This window comes from Lethenteron reissneri, unplaced genomic scaffold, assembly GCF_015708825.2.
Source record: "Lethenteron reissneri isolate LAM-NWPU_2019-01 unplaced genomic scaffold, ASM1570882v1 scaffold_1361, whole genome shotgun sequence".
Taxonomy (NCBI): Eukaryota; Metazoa; Chordata; class Hyperoartia; order Petromyzontiformes; family Petromyzontidae; genus Lethenteron; species Lethenteron reissneri.
The window spans coordinates 19,012-37,513 of record NW_026891071.1 but is presented as its reverse complement, the minus strand read 5'-3'; the positions used below and the strand labels follow the sequence as shown (position 1 = coordinate 37,513).

The following is an 18,502-nucleotide window of genomic DNA, read 5'->3' as shown; positions in this document are numbered from 1 at the left end:
AAATCGCAAGCTATTCCGTGCCTTTTTTTGTATTCAACGTAAGGAAATACACTCGGAAAGGTTGTGAATTTGCGAAACCCGTCGCGGGTACCAACTCAGCCCCTTCACCCATTGTGAACATCATCGCCACTGTCAGAGGTCAATCGTGGTTCCGTCCTAATAGCTTCAGAAAGCCGAAGAGTCTTCGCCAACGTTGTCAACGCGCGCCTGCAATCTTCTCAGGTGCAGGTCTCCACGTTTTCCTGTGGTGTTGTTGCAAAGTCTCAGAAGTGTTAACATTTCGATGTAAAGCTTCATTCGTGACTGCAGGGATTAATCTTCTTGGTTCTTTCGGTAAAGTCACGTAGAAGGGAAGTAATAAAATAACAGCCCATTCAGACGCTGTCTTCCTGACAGACCTGTTCTTCACCTGAGGACGGCTGCTTGCGTTGTGGCCGAAACGTCGTGAGAATTGTATTTAATGTTTTATTATTTCCCTTCTACGTGACTGCCGAAAGAACCAAGAAGTGTTCACATGTTTTTGAAGCACCCCCCCCCCCCTGTATTCACAACAGCATAAGAGAGACGGGGGAGGATGACTGTGCGTGTACATGCACGCTAATGAGTGGCAAACTTTCACGCGACTGGCAACAAACCAGGACTTGCCAAGTCACGTTTCTGCGAAGACTTGGAGATATCCCACGGGAGCTGACCTCCATAAGAGGATGATCTTGGTGGCAAACTCGCGTCGTAAAGAATTACAAATGATAACCGTGGCAATCTAGTGATATCAATTTAATGAAATGAAATGCATCAATGCAGGGATATTACATCAAAGCAAGGACGGGTGGCAACCTCGCGTCTTAAAACAAAAATACTGTAAAAATCACACTCGTTTTGAAAATATAGTGGCGTCACTTAAATGAAACTCGATATGACGTCAGCGCGGGGGAGTCGTGACATCGGTTCACGGTGACCTTTGCGTCTTTGTTCGTTTTGCTCACTAGACGGGATTCGAAGCCGTGTCCTTCACGTGTCAAGGGTGACCCACCCTTCCTGTCCTGTCCCCTCGGCAATGCCGCCTCCACAGGGACAACCAACCCCTCTATCCCTAATGAACATCTGTTGCATCACCCAATTCCCTGACCCCCACCCCTGCCCCCAGATTGTGCCCGATGTAGTACAGGGACTACCTCTACTTACAAACATTCGACTTGGGAACTTTCAGAGATACGTACAAACCTGTCCGTATGTCCCGTTACCGCAGTTCAACGATGCGATTGCCCATCACAAGTTGATTTGTGCAGAGATGAAGAGAACAACTGTGCAGACATCTCTTAGTAGGTATTTCAAGAGAATAGAGAGGAAACACGTGCCAAAGGGAATTAGCATCTACATCTGCAGAACGTGAAGAATCAGTGGCATCTACATCTGCAGAACGTGAAGAACCAGTGGCATCTACATCTACAAAACGTGAAGAACCAGTGGCATCTACATCTGTAGAACGTGAAGAACCAGTGGCATTTACATCTGCAGAACGTGAAGAACCAGTGGCATCTACATCTGCAGAACGTGAAGAACCAGTGGCTTCTACATCTGCAGAACGTGAAGAACCAGTGGCATCTACATCTGCAGAACGTGAAGAACCAGTGGCTTCTACATCTGCAGAACGTGAAGAACCAGTGGCATCTACATCTGCAGAACGTGAAGAACCAGTGGCTTCTACATCTGCAGAACGTGAAGAACCAGTGGCATCTACATCTGCAGAACGTGAAGAACCAGTGGCTTCTACATCTGCAGAACGTGAAGAACCAGTGGCATCTACATCTGCAGAACGTGAAGAACCAGTGGCATCTACATCTGCAGAACGTGAAGAACCAGTGGCTTCTACATCTGCAGAACGTGAAGAACCAGTGGCATCTACATCTGCAGAACGTGAAGAACCAGTGGCATCTACATCTGCAGAACGTGAAGAACCAGTGGCATTTACATCTGCAGAACGTGAAGAACCAGTTGCATCTACATCTGTAGAACGTGAAGAACCAGTGGCATTTACATCTGCAGAACGTGAAGAACCAGTGGCATCTACATCTGCAGAACGTGAAGAACCAGTGGCATCTACATCTACAGAATGTGAAGAACCAGTGGCATCTACAGCTCTCTCCCTCCCTGCCCCTTTGTCTCTCCCCCTTTCTGCCCCCCCGTCTCTCTCCCTCCCTGCCCCCCTCTCCCTCCCTGCCCCCCTCTCTCTCCCCCTCTCTGCCCCCCTCTCTGCCCCCCCGTCTCTCCCCCTCTCTGCCCCCCCGTCTCTCTCCCTCCCTGCCCCCCTCTCCCTCTCTGCCCCCCCATCTCTCCCCCTCTCTGCCCCCCCATCTCTCCCCCTCTCTGCCCCCCCGTCTCTCTCCCTCCCTGTCCCCCTCTCCCTCCCCCTCTCTGCCCCCCCGTCTCTCTCCCTCCCTGCCCCCCTCCCCCTCTCTGCCCCCCCATCTCTCCCCCTCTCTGCCCCCCCGTCTCTCTCCCTCCCTGCCCCCCTCTCCCTCTCTGCCCCCCCATCTCTCCCCCTCTCTGTCCCCCCATCTCTCTCTCTCTCTGCCCCCCCATCTCCCTCCCTCCCTGGGCCCCCGTCTCTCTCCCTCCCTGCCTCCCCGTCTCTCTCCCTCCTTCCCAACTGAATCCCCCTAACCTCTCGCTTATAATCGACGAAGGCTCGGCGCCCTCTGATGTCTCTCTCTCTCTTCCTGTCTTCCCCTCGCCTCCCCTTCTCTTTGCCGATCTCTCGCGACGTCTCTGCCCCTCCCCTCATCTCGCCCCGTCTCTCTCGCTCCGTCCGAACCGGACCCCCCTAGCCTCTGCCTCAAGAACCGTTGAATGAAATTCCTCTGATGGTTGTCTCTCTCTCTCTCTTGCCGTGCTCCCCTCGCCGCCTCGTCTCTGCGTCTCTCGCTCGCCGCGTCTCTGGCCCTCGACTGTTGCTGCGCCGTCTCTCTCTCCCCTCTTCCCCTCCCGCTCCCCGACTCCGCCCCGGTTCCGTGCCCCTCAGGCCGAGCTCCTGCCCCTCGCTGACCTTCACCTGCCCCCCCCCTTCGCTGCCCTCCCTCCGACCTCCCGCGCACAATTCCTTGGTCCCATCCCTCCCTCGCCTCGCTCCCGCACTTCTTCATGGAAGCTCTTCGTGGGACGCGTCTCCTCCGGGCGCCGTTCGGCCTCCTGCAAGCACCTCCTGCACGCACCTCCTGCACGCACCTCCTGCACGCACCTCCTGCACGCACCTCCTGCACGCACCTCCTGCACGCACCTCCTGCACGCACCTCCTGCACGCACCTCCTGCACGCACCTCCTGCACGCACCTCCTGCACGCACCTCCTGCACGCACCTTCTGCACCGCCACTGCCAAAGACAAAGATCCTCCATATAGCCTCTAACAGACTGTCGGGGGCAAGTGCTGTCAGCGAGTAGCAGCACTTATCAAGGCCGGCACTGTGGCACACGGGGGGGTGGGTCACCACGATGCTTGTGCACACACCACACACACACAGTCACACACAGTCACACACACCACAGTCACACACCACACACAGTCACACAAACACAGTCACACAACACACACAGTCACACACAGTCACACACAGTCACACACAGTCACACAAACACAGTCACACACACCACACACAGTCACACAAACACAGTCACACACACCACACACAGTCACACACCACACACACCCCACACACAGTCACACACCACACACAGTCACACACCACACACACCCCACACACAGTCACACACAGTCACACACCACACACACCACACACACACACCCCACACACAGTCACACACCACACACAGTCACACACCACACACACACACCCCACACACAGTCACACACCACACACAGTCACACACAGTCACACACGACACACACACCACAAACAGTCACACACCCCACACAGTCACACACCACACACACCACACACACACCACACAAACCCACCTTGGAATGAATTGTGCACGTGTACTGCAGCTGCTGCTACTGCAGCTGCTGCTGATGCTGCTACTGCTGCTGGAGAGACGTCGCTGCGCCTTCGAAAGAGGCTGCTGCAACTTGCTGAATCCGCTCCCTGTTGAGCTGCACTACTGCAAGTTCAAGTTCATGTATTAGGTGTAGCCCTGTGAGTCTGGTGCAACCGCAACAAACAAAAAACAAAAGCATGAACAAAAAACATCTTAAAGTGACTATGTGACTAAGTGCAAACAGAAAATGTGGCGAATGGGGGTTGTTGTTGTTGTTGTGTGTGTCGGTGTGTGTGTCTGTGTGTGTGACTGTGTGTGTGTCTGTGGTGTGTGACTGTGTGTGTGGTGTGTGAGTGTGTGTGACTGTGTGTGTGGTGTGTGACTGTGTGTGTGTGACTGTGTGTGTGTGACTGTGTGTGTGGTGTGTGCACAAGCGTCCTGGTGACGTCACCACCACTTCAAGTTCAAGTATTAGGTGTAGCCCTGTGAGCCATTCGGCTCTTGAATCGGGTACAACCGCAACAAACAAAAACATGAACAAAAAACATCTTAAAGTGAATATGTGACTGAGTGCAAACAGAAAATCTAAGAAAAGACAGCAAAATATTGCAGACAAAAAATCACAGTTACACCAACTCTGTGTGCAAAAATCCCAACAGACAACAAATCGATTAACGAATTAAATCGGCTAACCCTCTATAGATTATTGGTTCTTTCTGTTATAAAGTCACGTAAATAGAAAAAAATTATAATAAAATATTGAAAAAATGGCGTGTTTTGCTTTTATTATTTTCCATTTTTTTTTCTTATTTTTTATTTTCCATCAACGCGATTTTACCAAAAGAACCAAGAATATGAATTCCTGCAGTCACGAAAGTTTTAAGTCTAAATTGATCCGCTAAGCCGTCAAGGCAAGTGATCTGTTAATCAATTGCTGTTATAACCGTACCGGCTTCAAGTAGCAGCAGCAGCAGCACAGAGACACGTGGCACCACTGCAGCTCCCACGTGACAGCGTCTGGCCACGCCCAGCGCGGGTCACGTGTCAGGAGGGGGCGGGGCTTACGCACCACGTGGGCAGAGCCCCCAGGTGTCATTGGCTGTCTGCGTGGTGTCGTCTATGGGTCTCTGTGCGTGAGTCAAGTTCAAGTTCATGTACTAGGTAGAGCCCTGTGAGCCATTCGGTTCTTGAATCGGGTGCAAACTGAAAAAACAAAAAAACATGAACAAAAAAACATCTTAAAGTGACTACGTGCAAAATGAAAAAACAAACAAAAAACTAAAACATGAACAAAAAACATCTTAAAGTGACTACGTGCAAAATGAAAAAACAAACAAAAAACAAAAACATGAACAAAAAACATCTTAAAGTGACTATGTGACTGAGTGCAAACAGAAAATCCAAGAAAACACAGCAAAATATTGCAGACAAAAGTCACCGTGTACACCAACGCTGTGTGCAAACATCCCAGTGGGATGCAAGTCAAACAACAACAACCACAAGACAGCTTAGAGAGTCGATGGGTCTCTATCAGTAATTCTACATTTGAAGCTTTCGTGACTGCCAGGAGTAGGTTTTATCGGTAAAGTCACGTAGGTAAAAATACAAAATATAAATAATATAAATAAAATAATAAATCACGACGTTTCGGAGGCAACACAAACTTCCTTCATCAGGTGTAAAAAGGCACAGAAAAAAAAAACTGTACGTCGTGATTTATTATTTTATTTCTATTATTATTTACATTATTTTTTATTATTTATCTCTTCTGTAGTCTATGGGTCTCTGTGACCCCCCCCCCGGTGAGGATCGTGAATCGAGGTCAGAATCGACCGACGGCTTGCAATCGAAGTCGATTCTAACGTAATCGCATGGAGGAATCGATCCACGGATCGATCCGACGACATCACCGTTAACCAAATCGCAATGGAGGTAGAAGCCAACAGCTTCCATCGAGTCGCGAAGTTGCCACCTCCTCTACCTCCTCCTCTACCTCCTCTACCCCCTCTACCTCCTCTACCTCCTCAATTGCCTCGCGACATCAACGACCCTCCCACAGCAACAGCGGCAGCGGAATCAGCAACAACGAAGTCAACACCCGCCACTGAGGCCTACACCGCCATGCAGCCTGCGGTCTCTGCCCAAGCCGCGTCGCATTCTGCGGGGGAGATTCAGGCGAGGGGCGGTGGCTGCGAGGAGGAGGAGGAGGAGGATGAAGCGATGCAGTTGCTGACCATCGTAACCGGCGATCTCATCTCCGGCTACGTGGCTCACCTGACGCAGCAGACGGAGCAGCAGCAGCAGCCTGTGCAGCAGCAGCAGCCTCTGCTGCAGCAGGGGCTGCAGCAACAGCTGCAGCAGCAGCTTCAGCAGTTGCAGGAGCAGCTCCCGGCGGTGCAGCAACATCTCCTGCTGTCGCAGCAGCAGCAGCAGCAGTGGATGGAGAAGCTCTGGCAGCAGCAATTCCAGCACATGCAGCAGGTGCAGGAGCAGCTCCAGCAGGTGCAGCGGCAACAGGAGCTTGTGCAGCAGCTGCAGCAGCAGGAGCAGCTCCTGGATGTGCAGCAGCAGCAGCAGCTGCTGCAGGAGCTGCAGAAGAAGTATCAGCTCCAGGAGGTGCAGCTGATGCGTCGGTTCAAGCAGCTGCACGAAATGCAGCAGGAGCATTTCCAGCAGTTGCAGCAGTTCAAGGAGTGGCAGGAGCTGCAGCGGCAGGCGCGGCAAATACAGCGGCAGCTGCGGGAGGTGCGCTCGCTGCTCCAGACCTCCCGGCGGCTGGTGCGGATGCGTGTGGAGCTTCTGCAGGAGGCGCTCGACACCCGAGGAGACGCGTTGCTGGCGGAGTTCGAAGCCTCCATCCCAGACTTTGTGAGGCGCGCGGAGGAGCTGGCGAAGCAAGTGGACCCGCGCCGGCTGGTCATGACCCTGGCCTGGCAGGTTCTCACCGCGGGGCCCATGAGCTGGGGCTGCGTGCTGTCCATGGTGGTGTTTTGCGCGCTGCTCGTCAAGAACCTGAGGGCCTCCGGTCGTCTGGGCGACTCGGAGGAGACTTGGCCCTTGACGGACGCGGTGGCCGCTGTGCTGTTGACCACACGCAAGACCTGGCTCATGGAACAGGGAGGCTGGGTGAGGGGTTACACACCGCTACCATCAACACCACTGCGCCGGAACAGCGTGTTGGTAATTGAAAGCCCATGGGCTGCACAAAATCGAGCAGCCTCCTACCGTTGTTATTGAGTTGATCTGACCCATGTCCTCCAATCACTCCAGACCAGGTGCTAGCATCATGACCAACTCGGGCATTGAAGTCACCCAACAAGATGACTCTATCCCGAGGGGCCACTTTCGCCAGCACCTGTGACATGAGGTCATAGAAGGCATCTGACTCATCGGCCTTGCCTGCATCCCTCCACGGATGTTCGTCTTCGGTGGGGGCATAAGTAACCACGACCACCGCTCCTCGCCTCCGGTTGATGGGAAGGCGAGCCCAAAGTAGACTGGGGCTTACAGATTCCCACACCTCACCGCCACACTCCCTCGCCCCCTTCATTCTTTTATTCAGAAGAGCCACTCCTTGTTGTTTGGCAGTCTCCTGCCCCAAGTAGAGGACTGTCCACCCCTCATGATGTCAGGAGCCAGAGCCGGTCCACCGGACCTCCTAAACACCACAGAGATCCAGTCGGTACCTGTCCAGCTCCCGACAGAGGAGTGGCAGCCTCTCCTCAGCAGTGAGAGTTCGAACATTCCACGCATTCAGTGTCTCACTACACAGTGTCTCACCACCCAGTGTGTCACTACCCAGTGTCTCTCTACCCAGTGTCTCTGTACCAGTGTCTCACTACCCAGTGTCTCACTACCCAGTGTCTCTCTACCCATTGTCTCACTACCCAGTGTCTCTCTACCCATTGTCTCACTGCCCAGTGTCTCTGTACCAGTGTCTCACTACCCAGTGTCTCACTACCCAGTGTCCCACTAGCAGTGTCTCACTACCCAGTGTCTCACTACCCAGTGTCTCTGTACCAGTGACTCACCACCAGTGTCTCACTACCCGGTGTCTCACTACCCAGTGTCTCACTACCCAGTGTCTCTGTACCAGTGACTCACCACCAGTGTCTCACTACCCGGTGTCTCACTACCCAGTGTCTCACTACCCAGTGTCTCACTACCCAGTGTCTCACTACCCAGTGACTCACCACCCAGTGTCTCACCACCAGTGTCTCACCACCAGTGTCTCACTAGCAGTGTCTCACTACCCAGTGTCTCACTAGCAGTGTCTCACTACCCAGTGTCTCACCACCAGTGTCTCACTAGCAGTGGCTCACTAGCAGTGTCTCATTACCCAGTGTTTCACTGCCCAGTGTCTCTCTACCCAGTGTCTCTGTACCAGTGACTCACCACCAGTGTCTCACTACCCAGTGTCTCTCTACCCAGTGACTCACCACCAGTATCAGATCAGAGAACAATGCCAAAAGGCGACCAGCACAAGAACAATGCCACGCGTATCAGCAGAGCATTTACAGCTCGGGGCTCTGAGCAGCAGCAGCAGCAGAAGCTGTGTGATGATGATGATGGTGGTGGTGGGGCTCTCTTTCCGTTCTGTTTCTCTGCTGCCACACAGGAGGGCTTCCTGCGAGCGTTCGGGCCGGGGACGCCCACCTAGGAGAGGAGCCGTAGACGCCGAGCTCCGACGGGCAGCGACAGTGAAGACGAGAAGAGAGACAGAGAGAGACAGAGACTTTGGACTTGTACACAACTTTTATTGCCTCCAGCAGCAACAGCACTGGAGGCGATTCCGATATGAAATACACAAAGTCACCAGCAAACAAACGAATGAACGCTGTAAATCCGCACGCTGTGGCGCTAAATGCAGCGCAACACGAAATAAAAGTCACGTGGTGGTGGTGGTTGTGGTGGTGGTGGTCATCTCGCACGCCACGGTGACGAGAGAGCGCCTCAGAAGAGAGAACGGCCATCACCAAGCCATGTCAATTTTTTTACTTTTCTCTTTACAAAAATGAGGCTTCCATTAACGTGTGGTCCGACCTCTGTCAGGCGTTGAACAGTAAAATAGTACACGTCTTTAGAAAGTGCATCGTAATATCTGCATCGTTAATATTTTTAAACTTGAGGGAATGAATTTTTTGGCAGTGGCAATGAGAGATGCAAACATTGAAATGGCTCGGGGTTTGAATCAGATGAAAATTCAGAGGCGTTAAAAGGTGCTAACTACCAACCTAAAGTGTTCAAACAATTGTCGTGGGATACGTGTTGATTGTGTGCGTTTACACAATTTGACTTGAAGTATTGAAAACTGGTTACACAGAAACAAAACTTACAGCCAAGAAATTGTGGTGACGTGTTGTTTTAAATTGCCTGAATTTCTGTAAAACACTTTTTGAGTGGCAATGTCAGACAGTTGTTGTCTTTGATCGTTCATAATGAATTTTGTGTGTTCAGCGTTACCGACGTAAGTCGTGATTTTTAAACGGAATCTTAACTTTTAATGGAACATAAATCTTAAGTAGTAGAGCTGTGTGAAAATATATAGCTGGAAAATGTTGCGGTACAACACTCACGACAAACATCGTTTAGTTCCTGTCCGGCCTAAGCACAGCTTACGAGTATCCTGCTAGAAGTGTAACAGTTGCTCACAGGTTCATGACGTATTTATGTCGCGTACAAAGTCCTCTTCAAAGATGTCTGGCCAACGTGAAAGAGTAAAAATTACCCCCCCCTCCCCCCGCCTCAAGTGGTGCCCCATCTGCCAGCGGTGGCACGAGCAGGAATTGCAGGGCTGCGCCTCTGCCTTTGACACAATGTCTGCCAATAATGGGGGGATCAATAAAAACACGGTGAATGTTGACTGAGATGAAATTATTGATGTGAAACTATCTGCAATAAATGACATGTTGCGTCTCTTTAAACATTTGTGCCTTTTCTCTCACCGCGCTTAAAGAAGAATTTTCCTGGAGGCTTGTTGCATTTGTTTAATTCCATGTTTTATATGACACCCGTAGTGAATCCAACTGAGTCGGAAGACGTCTTGGGAGCAACGCTGTTTCACCGACTCAACGTAACACAATACGAGCTACACTTGGGTGTTGAGTTGTGCGCCTTTTGGCGTCATCTGGTCCAACACCAATGGAGACTAGGCTCTAAGAAAAGTTGTCTCGGGTGTGGACCAATCAACTTCAAGGACAGTGCATATCATTATCATCATCATCAGAGTTGTTTCTTTTTGTTTGCATTTTGGCTGCTTGTGTTGTGGTTATTGCAAACATGACCCCTTGTATAAAGGTGTCAGTTTTGTACCAGTTTAAAGGGTAAAAACCTACTACTATGTTGAGTGCCCATCTATCCCACGCTACGGCACAACTAGACACGGCTCGCTATCCCGGCCCGGACCATGAGCTGCTGGCTCCCGGAGCGCGTGGCTCGAGGCTTCTTCTCCCCGACGTGAATCTTCTTCACCGGCCACACGAAGAACCCACGACCGCCTCACGGGCCCCCCCGTTATATCGGCCTGGGCTGGGCTGGCTCCGGCCCTCGCCCCGCCCACCTCTTTCCCGAAGGATCCCGAGGGCTTCTCTATACCACGTGACCGCCCAGCGGCCCCCGTCCACCGGTGGCCCCCCTGCAATATCATCCGGTGACGTGTCGGCAGGTCAATCAGCGTATCGTGCCCCAACGCAACCCTGGCTGGCTGACGCTCCCTCACCGGGAGCCCGCACCGCACACTGCACGCGGTGCCTCCGCACTGACCAGCGCTCACCGAAGCCCCGCTAGGGCTGGTACTACGCCCAGTGAGCGGGCTGCACGTAATGCCAACACATCATCCGCCGTAGCTTCGTAAGCCCGGCAGCACACGGTGACATTCACAGTCACTACATCACCCCCCTCTCTGTAGCTTCCAGCCGTCCCGGCTGCCAACTCCCCCGCAAGTAAGCAACCGACGTACAATTATACAGAACAACAAGCAGGTGCGCTCCAACAATAACAAGACAGCACGATAAATTACCCAAACCCAACTGTACAATATGTACACCGAGAGAGAGGAAAAAGAAACCACTGCAGCGAGAGAAATGAACAACACAACAATCGCGTCGTACAAAATCCCCACAATAAACATCTCCCACCCACAACGTGTAAACAACGCCCGTCAGCTCGATGGCGGAAAGGATCAGCCAAACGCTTGCCACGACTCACGCGAGCGCGACAAGCCACGGCGGTGTGGGAGCGTGCAACGCGCGGGGATCGTGAGAGTCGAGTCTTCGAACGAGTCCGTGACGCCGGCCCTCCAGGCGGGTCGGGCTCATCTGCCCTGGAAGCAGAGGTCGCAAACGGGTTTTGATTCCTTACCCGTACCCGGCCGGGTACGGGTTCCCGTACGCCACCCGTACCCTGCCCGAAATGAGTGACAAACGGTGACTCACCAGTGACTCACGGCCTACCCGTACCCTACCCGAAATGAGTGACAAACGGTGACTCACCAGTGACTCACGGCCTACCCGTACCCGTACCCTACCCGAAATGAGTGACAAACGGTGACTCACCGGTGACTCACGGCCTACCCGTACCCTACGCGAAATGAGTGACAAACGGTTACTCACCAGTGACTCACGGCCTACCCGTACCCTACCCGAAATGAGTGACAAACGGTTACTCACCAGTGACTCACGGCCTACCTGTACCCTACCCGAAATGAGTGACAAACGGTTACTCACCGGTGACTCACGGCCTACCCGTACCCTACCCGAAATGAGTGACAAACGGTTACTCACCAGTGACTCACGGCCTACCCGTACCCGTACCCTACCCGAAATGAGTGACAAACGGTGACTCACGGCCTACCCGTACCCTACCCGAAATGAGTGATAAACGGTTACTCACCGGTGACTCACGGCCTACCCGTACCCGTACCCTACCCGAAATGAGTGACAAACGGTTACTCACCAGTGACTCACGGCCTACCCGTACCCTACCCGAAATGAGTGATAAACGGTTACTCACCGGTGACTCACGGCCTACCCGTACCCGTACCCTACCCGAAATGAGTGACAAACGGTTACTCACCAGTGACTCACGGCCTACCCGTACCTGGCCGCACCAGGGTCGCAAACGGGTACCCGTACCAGTACCCGGCCGGGTACGGGTAGCCGGCTATCGGGTAGGGTACGGGTATCGGGTACCTGATTGTGACCTCTGGGATGAAGCCATGTTGCAGGCGCGGGTGGGTTGATTCTATGAACTTGAATTGTGAGAAGAGACAAGACGTTGGGAAATGAGTGACAAATGGTGACTCACCAGTGACTCACGGCCTACCAGTACCCGGCCGCACCAGGGTCGCAAACGGCTACCCGTACCCGGCTGGGTACGTGTAGCCGGCTATCGGGTAGGGTACGGGTATCGGGTACCCGGTTGCGACCTCTGCCTGGAAGCTGACTCCCCACGAAGAGCAGTCGACCGGGTCGTCGTGTCCTTCACGTCCAGAGCACGCGAGGCCGACACGAGCGGACGCACGGCCCGGCTCGCCAGGCACAGCCCACACTCGGCCCCTGCGATACAAAGAGGAGACAAACTCACACGGCGAGAGGGGTGTACAAACCAGCTCCGCTTACCAAACCGAATCCACGGTTGCGGCAGCAATGTGGGAGGTGTGCCCACCGGCACCTGCGGACAATGCAACCAGGTCCTGTCCCCCCCGGCGACCAGTCGCACAGGGAAACACGGGCAACTGGTTTCAGGTAATTTTTTACGAAACGTTTGAAAATTCCCGCCAATTCGGTGGGGGTCAGGAAGCCTTGGGGTGACTCCGCGCGTGAAAGTATAAGTAAATGTTGTGAAAGTAACCCTTGTTAATCGTTGCCACGTCGTTTATCCCGATAAAGTTGAGGTAAATGTCCCTCACGACAACCTAACGCGCCTAATTTTAACAAAAAAAAATATGTAAAAATATGTCAGCTTATACTTTACTAGCTCAGTTTGCCCATCCTAGGACGGAAGCTGTAATATTTACGAAAATATATTTTAGGTATAGTATCTATTTACAATGTAAAAAAATATATCTTTTTATATATAAATGTTACATTTGATTTATTTTAAATTTTGTTCACAAATATTATACATTAAATACAAATATTTATTTATTCTCAATAGATGCCATGGGTTGACTGCTGTGCCAGGCTAGGTGCATGAGGTCATGGGACAGACCCAGCAGGTGCCATGGGTTGACTGCTGTGCCAGGCTAGGTGCAGGAAGAGGTCACGGGACAGACCCTGCAGGTGCCATGGGTTGACTGCTGTGCCAGGCTAGGTGCAGGAGGAGGAGGTCACGGGACAGACCCAGCAGGTGCCATAGGTTGACTGCGGTGCCAGGCTAGGTGCAGGAGGTCACGGGACAGACCCAGCAGGTGCCATGGGTTGACTGCTGTGCCAGGCTAGGTGCAGGAGGAGGTCACGGGACAGACCCAGCAGGTGCCATGGGTTGACTGCTGTGCCAGGCTAGGTGCAGGAGGACGTCACGGGACAGACCCAGCAGGTGCCATGGGTTGACTGCTGTGCCAGGCTAGGTGCAGGAGGAGGAGGTCACGGGACAGACCCTGCAGGTGCCATGGGTTGACTGCTGTGCCAGGCTAGGTACAGGAAGAGGTCACGGGACAGACCCTGCAGGTGTCATGGGTTGACTGCTGTGCCAGGCTAGGTGCATGAGGAAGTCACGGGACAGACCCAGCAGGTGACATGGGTTGACTCCTGTGCCAGGCTGATGATGATTATACTCAGTGACACTCACTGCACACAAAGATCCCCCGTGTAGCCTTAACAGACTGTAGGGGCAAGTGCTGTTAGCGAGCACCTATGAAGGCCGGCACGGCACACGAGGGGGTGGGTGGCCAACATCACGCCCGGCCGCCTTTGTCTCCCTAGTGACGCTGTTTACACATCACACCAGGTACTCATTTGAGGCTGAGTCGACCTAGGGGAGGCCCGGGACCGGTTCAGATAATCCTCACTGGCGGTGTTGGCCGTGAGTGGGAATCGAACCCGGTACACACACCCACACACACCCACACACCATCACACTCACACACAACAACGACCGCCATTCGCCACTAAGTGGTGGTGACGTCACCACGACGCTTGTGCCAGGCCATGTGCACCTTGATGCCACGTGAAGTGTCGAACGTCCGCTGGCAGGAGGTCACGGGGCAGACCCAGGTGCCACGGGTCGACTGACTGAGATGACCGAGACGACTGGCTGATGCACCACCTGTGCCCCCTAGTGTGCCAACTTGCTGTGCTTTAGCCACCCGGCGCTCCGCTCGTTGTTGTTGGAGGGCGACTGCTTCCAACTGCCCAGTAGCGTCCTTCACGAGCCTCCTCCACAGAGGCCGATCTTGACACCGCTGGTACCAGTCATCGGCAAGTCCACTCAGCTCCACGTCCTCCTGTATCACATCACTCCATCTCTTCTCTAGCCCGTGCCGCGCCCGTTTAGCTCCCTCGATCCAGCCGAACAGAAGCTGTTTAGGTATGCGGTGGCTAGGCATGCGGGCTACATGACCCAGCCAACGCAGCCTTGCCTGCCGGAGCTCACCGATGGGACTTTGCCCAGATCTTTCAAGGATTTGTGAGCTCCTCACACAATCCAGCCTGGTTAAACCCAGGATGGATCGTAGGCAGGCCAGCCTAAATGTTTCTAACCAGGCTAGGGGGGTCCACGTTTCGCAAGCGTAGAGAAGGGAGGGAATGACCGTGGCCGAGAAGACTTGAAGCTTCACGCACACACACACCATCACACACTCTCACCCACACACCATCACACACACACAAATGCAGGCGGAGAGCGAACGCCACTCAACACAGTCGGGAATCTAACCCAGAGAGGTTTCCGTGTAGGGCGTGAGCTTTACTTCTTACTTTATATTGTACCACAGCGTGTGTGAGACACCGCTGAGCTGCTGTGCAGTAGTAGTAGCACACAGAGACACACACAGACACACAAAGACACACAGAGACCCACAGAGACACACAGAGACACACACAGAGACACAGAAACACACAGACACACAGAGACCCACAGAGACACACACATACACACAGAAACACACAGACACACAGACACACAGAGACACACATAGAGACACACAGACACACAGAGACACACAGAGACACACAGAGACCCACAGAGAGACACAGAGACACACAGAGACACACAAAGACCCACAGAGACACACAGAGACTCAGAGACACACATAGACACACAGAGAGACACAGAGACACACAGAGACCCACAGAGACACACAGAGACCCAGAGAGACCCACAGAGACACACAGAGACCCACAGAGACACACAGAGACACAGAGACACGCAGAGACACACAGAGCCCCACAGAGACACACAGAGACCCACAGAGACCTAAAGAGACACACAGAGACACACAGAAACACAGAGACACACAGACACACAGAGACACACATAGAGACACACAGACACACAGAGACACACATAGAGACACACTCTACTGTGTGAGTAGTCTATGGGTCTCTACTGTGTGAGTAGTCTGTGGGTCTCTACTGTGTGAGTAGTCTATGGGTCTCTACTGTGTGAGTAGTCTGTGGGTCTCTACTGTGTGAGTAGTCTGTGGGTCTCTACTGTGTGAGTAGTCTGTGGGTCTCTACTGTGTGAGTAGTCTGTGGGTCTCTACTGTGTGAGTAGTCTGTGGGTCTCTACTGTGTGAGTAGTCTATGGGTCTCTACTGTGTGAGTAGTCTGTGGGTCTCTACTGTGTGAGTAGTATGTGGGTCTCTACTGTGTGAGTAGTCTGTGGGTCTCTACTGTGTGAGTAGTCTGTGGGTCTCTACTGTGTGAGTAGTATGTGGGTCTCTACTGTGTGAGTAGTCTGTGGGTCTCTACTGTGTGTGTAGTCTGTGGGTCTCTACTGTGTGTGTAGTCTGTGGGTCTCTACTGTGTGAGTAGTATGTGGGTCTCTACTGTGTGTGTAGTCTGTGGGTCTCTACTGTGTGAGTAGTATGTGGGTCTCTACTGTGTGAGTAGTCTGTGGGTCTCTACTGTGTGAGTAGTCTGTGGGTCTCTACTGTGTGAGTAGTCTGTGGGTCTCTACTGTGTGAGTAGTCTGTGGGTCTCTACTGTGTGAGTAGTCTGTGGGTCTCTACTGTGTGAGTAGTCTGTGGGTCTCTACTGTGTGAGTAGTCTGTGGGTCTCTACTGTGTGAGTAGTCTGTGGGTCTCTACTGTGTGAGTAGTCTGTGGGTCTCTACTGTGTGAGTAGTCTGTGGGTCTCTACTGTGTGAGTAGTCTGTGGGTCTCTACTGTGTGAGTAGTCTATGGGTCTCTACTGTGTGAGTAGTCTGTGGGTCTCTACTGTGTGAGTAGTCTGTGGGTCTCTACTGTGTGAGTAGTCTGTGGGTCTCTACTGTGTGAGTAGTCTGTGGGTCTCTACTGTGTGAGTAGTCTATGGGTCTCTACTGTGTGAGTAGTCTGTGGGTCTCTACTGTGTGAGTAGTCTGTGGGTCTCTACTGTGTGAGTAGTCTGTGGGTCTCTACTGTGTGAGTAGTCTATGGGTCTCTACTGTGTGAGTAGTCTGTGGGTCTCTACTGTGTGCGTAGTCTGTGGGTCTCTACTGTGTGAGTAGTCTATGGGTCTCTACTGTGTGAGTAGTCTATGGGTCTCTACTGTGTGAGTAGTCTATGGGTCTCTACTGTGTGAGTAGTCTGTGAGTCTCTACTGTGTGAGTAGTCTATGGGTCTCTACTGTGTGAGTAGTCTATGGGTCTCTACTGTGTGAGTAGTCTATGGGTCTCTACTGTGTGAGTAGTCTATGGGTTCATCTTCTTGGTTCTTTCGGTAAAGTCACGTAGAAGGGAAGTAATAAAATAATAAAAATAAAACATAATAAAACAATTCTCACGACGTTTCGGCCACAACGCAAGCAGCCGTCCTCAGGTGAAAACCAGGTCCGTCGAGGCGACAGAGTCTGAATGAAACAGCACACGAGCTTGGAGCATATATATAAGCTGGGCGCATTGACAAAGGAATTTGCATATCAAAAGGAATTTAGCATATTTATGGGAAATGCAGGAATGTGATTAGTACTGCATATGCATGTGCATTATGCAGGATTAACATCATCAAAGGGAGCTGCAGTTACTGCTGCTGCTGCAATTGCTGCTGCTGCAGTTGCTGCTGCTGCAGTTGCTGCTGCTGCTGCAGTTTCTGCTGCTGCTGCTGCAGTTGCTGCTGCTGCTATGCTCCAAGCTCGTGTGCTGTTTCATTCAGACTCTGTCGCCTCGACGGACCTGGTTTTCACCTGAGGACGGCTGCTTGCGTTGTGGCCGAAACGTCGTGAGAATTGTTTTATTATGTTTTATTTTTATTATTTTATTACTTCCCTTCTACGTGACTTTACCGAAAGAACCAAGAAGATGAATCCCTGCAGTCACGAAAGCTTTAAATCGAAATTTAGTCTATGGGTCTCTACTGTGTGAGTAGTCTGTGGGTCTCTACTGTGTGAGTAGTCTGTGGGTCTCTACTGTGTGAGTAGTCTGTGGGTCTCTACTGTGTGAGTAGTCTGTGGGTCTCTACTGTGTGAGTAGTCTGTGGGTCTCTACTGTGTGAGTAGTCTGTGGGTCTCTACTGTGTGAGTAGTCTATGGGTCTCTACTGTGTGAGTAGTCTGTGGGTCTCTACTGTGTGAGTAGTCTGTGGGTCTCTACTGTGTGAGTAGTCTGTGGGTCTCTACTGTGTGAGTAGTCTGTGGGTCTCTACTGTGTGAGTAGTCTGTGGGTCTCTACTGTGTGAGTAGTCTATGGGTCTCTACTGTGTGAGTAGTCTGTGGGTCTCTACTGTGTGCGTAGTCTGTGGGTCTCTACTGTGTGAGTAGTCTGTGGGTCTCTACTGTGTGAGTAGTCTGTGGGTCTCTACTGTGTGAGTAGTCTGTGGGTCTCTACTGTGTGAGTAGTCTGTGGGTCTCTACTGTGTGAGTAGTCTGTGGGTCTCTACTGTGTGAGTAGTCTGTGGGTCTCTACTGTGTGAGTAGTCTATGGGTCTCTACTGTGTGAGTAGTCTTGTGGTCTCTACTGTGTGAGTAGTCTGTGGGTCTCTACTGTGTGAGTAGTCTGTGGGTCTCTACTGTGTGAGTAGTCTGTGGGTCTCTACTGTGTGAGTAGTCTATGGGTCTCTACTGTGTGAGTAGTCTGTGGGTCTCTACTGTGTGCGTAGTCTGTGGGTCTCTACTGTGTGAGTAGTCTGTGGGTCTCTACTGTGTGAGTAGTCTGTGGGTCTCTACTGTGTGAGTAGTCTGTGGGTCTCTACTGTGTGAGTAGTCTGTGGGTCTCTACTGTGTGAGTAGTCTGTGGGTCTCTACTGTGTGAGTAGTCTGTGGGTCTCTACTGTGTGAGTAGTCTATGGGTCTCTACTGTGTGAGTAGTCTGTGGGTCTCTACTGTGTGAGTAGTCTGTGGGTCTCTACTGTGTGAGTAGTCTGTGGGTCTCTACTG

General features: G+C 52.3%; 1 protein-coding gene across 1 annotated transcript; it reads left to right on the top strand.

Annotated features, from left to right (window-relative positions):
* Nucleotides 1-5,924: 5,924 nt before the first annotated feature.
* LOC133362087 (bromodomain-containing protein DDB_G0280777-like) lies at nt 5,925-9,048 on the top strand. The gene is made up of 2 exons (XM_061581051.1): nt 5,925-7,116; nt 8,609-9,048. Exons 1-2 carry the CDS (start codon nt 6,112-6,114, stop codon nt 8,648-8,650), a joined length of 1,047 nt encoding a protein of 348 aa, XP_061437035.1. The 5' UTR covers nt 5,925-6,111; the 3' UTR covers nt 8,651-9,048.
* Nucleotides 9,049-18,502: the final 9,454 nt, after the last annotated feature.

What these genes read in the sequence shown, in the direction of transcription:
- LOC133362087 (XM_061581051.1), top strand. Translation starts at nt 6,112, where the DNA reads ATGCAGCCTGCGGTCTCTGCCCAAGCCGCGTCGCATTCTGCGGGGGAG. An exon ending in TCATGGAACAGGGAGGCTGG is followed by an intron (nt 7,117 to 8,608) that starts GTGAGGGGTTAC and finishes GCTGCCACACAG; the next exon opens with GAGGGCTTCCTGCGAGCGTT.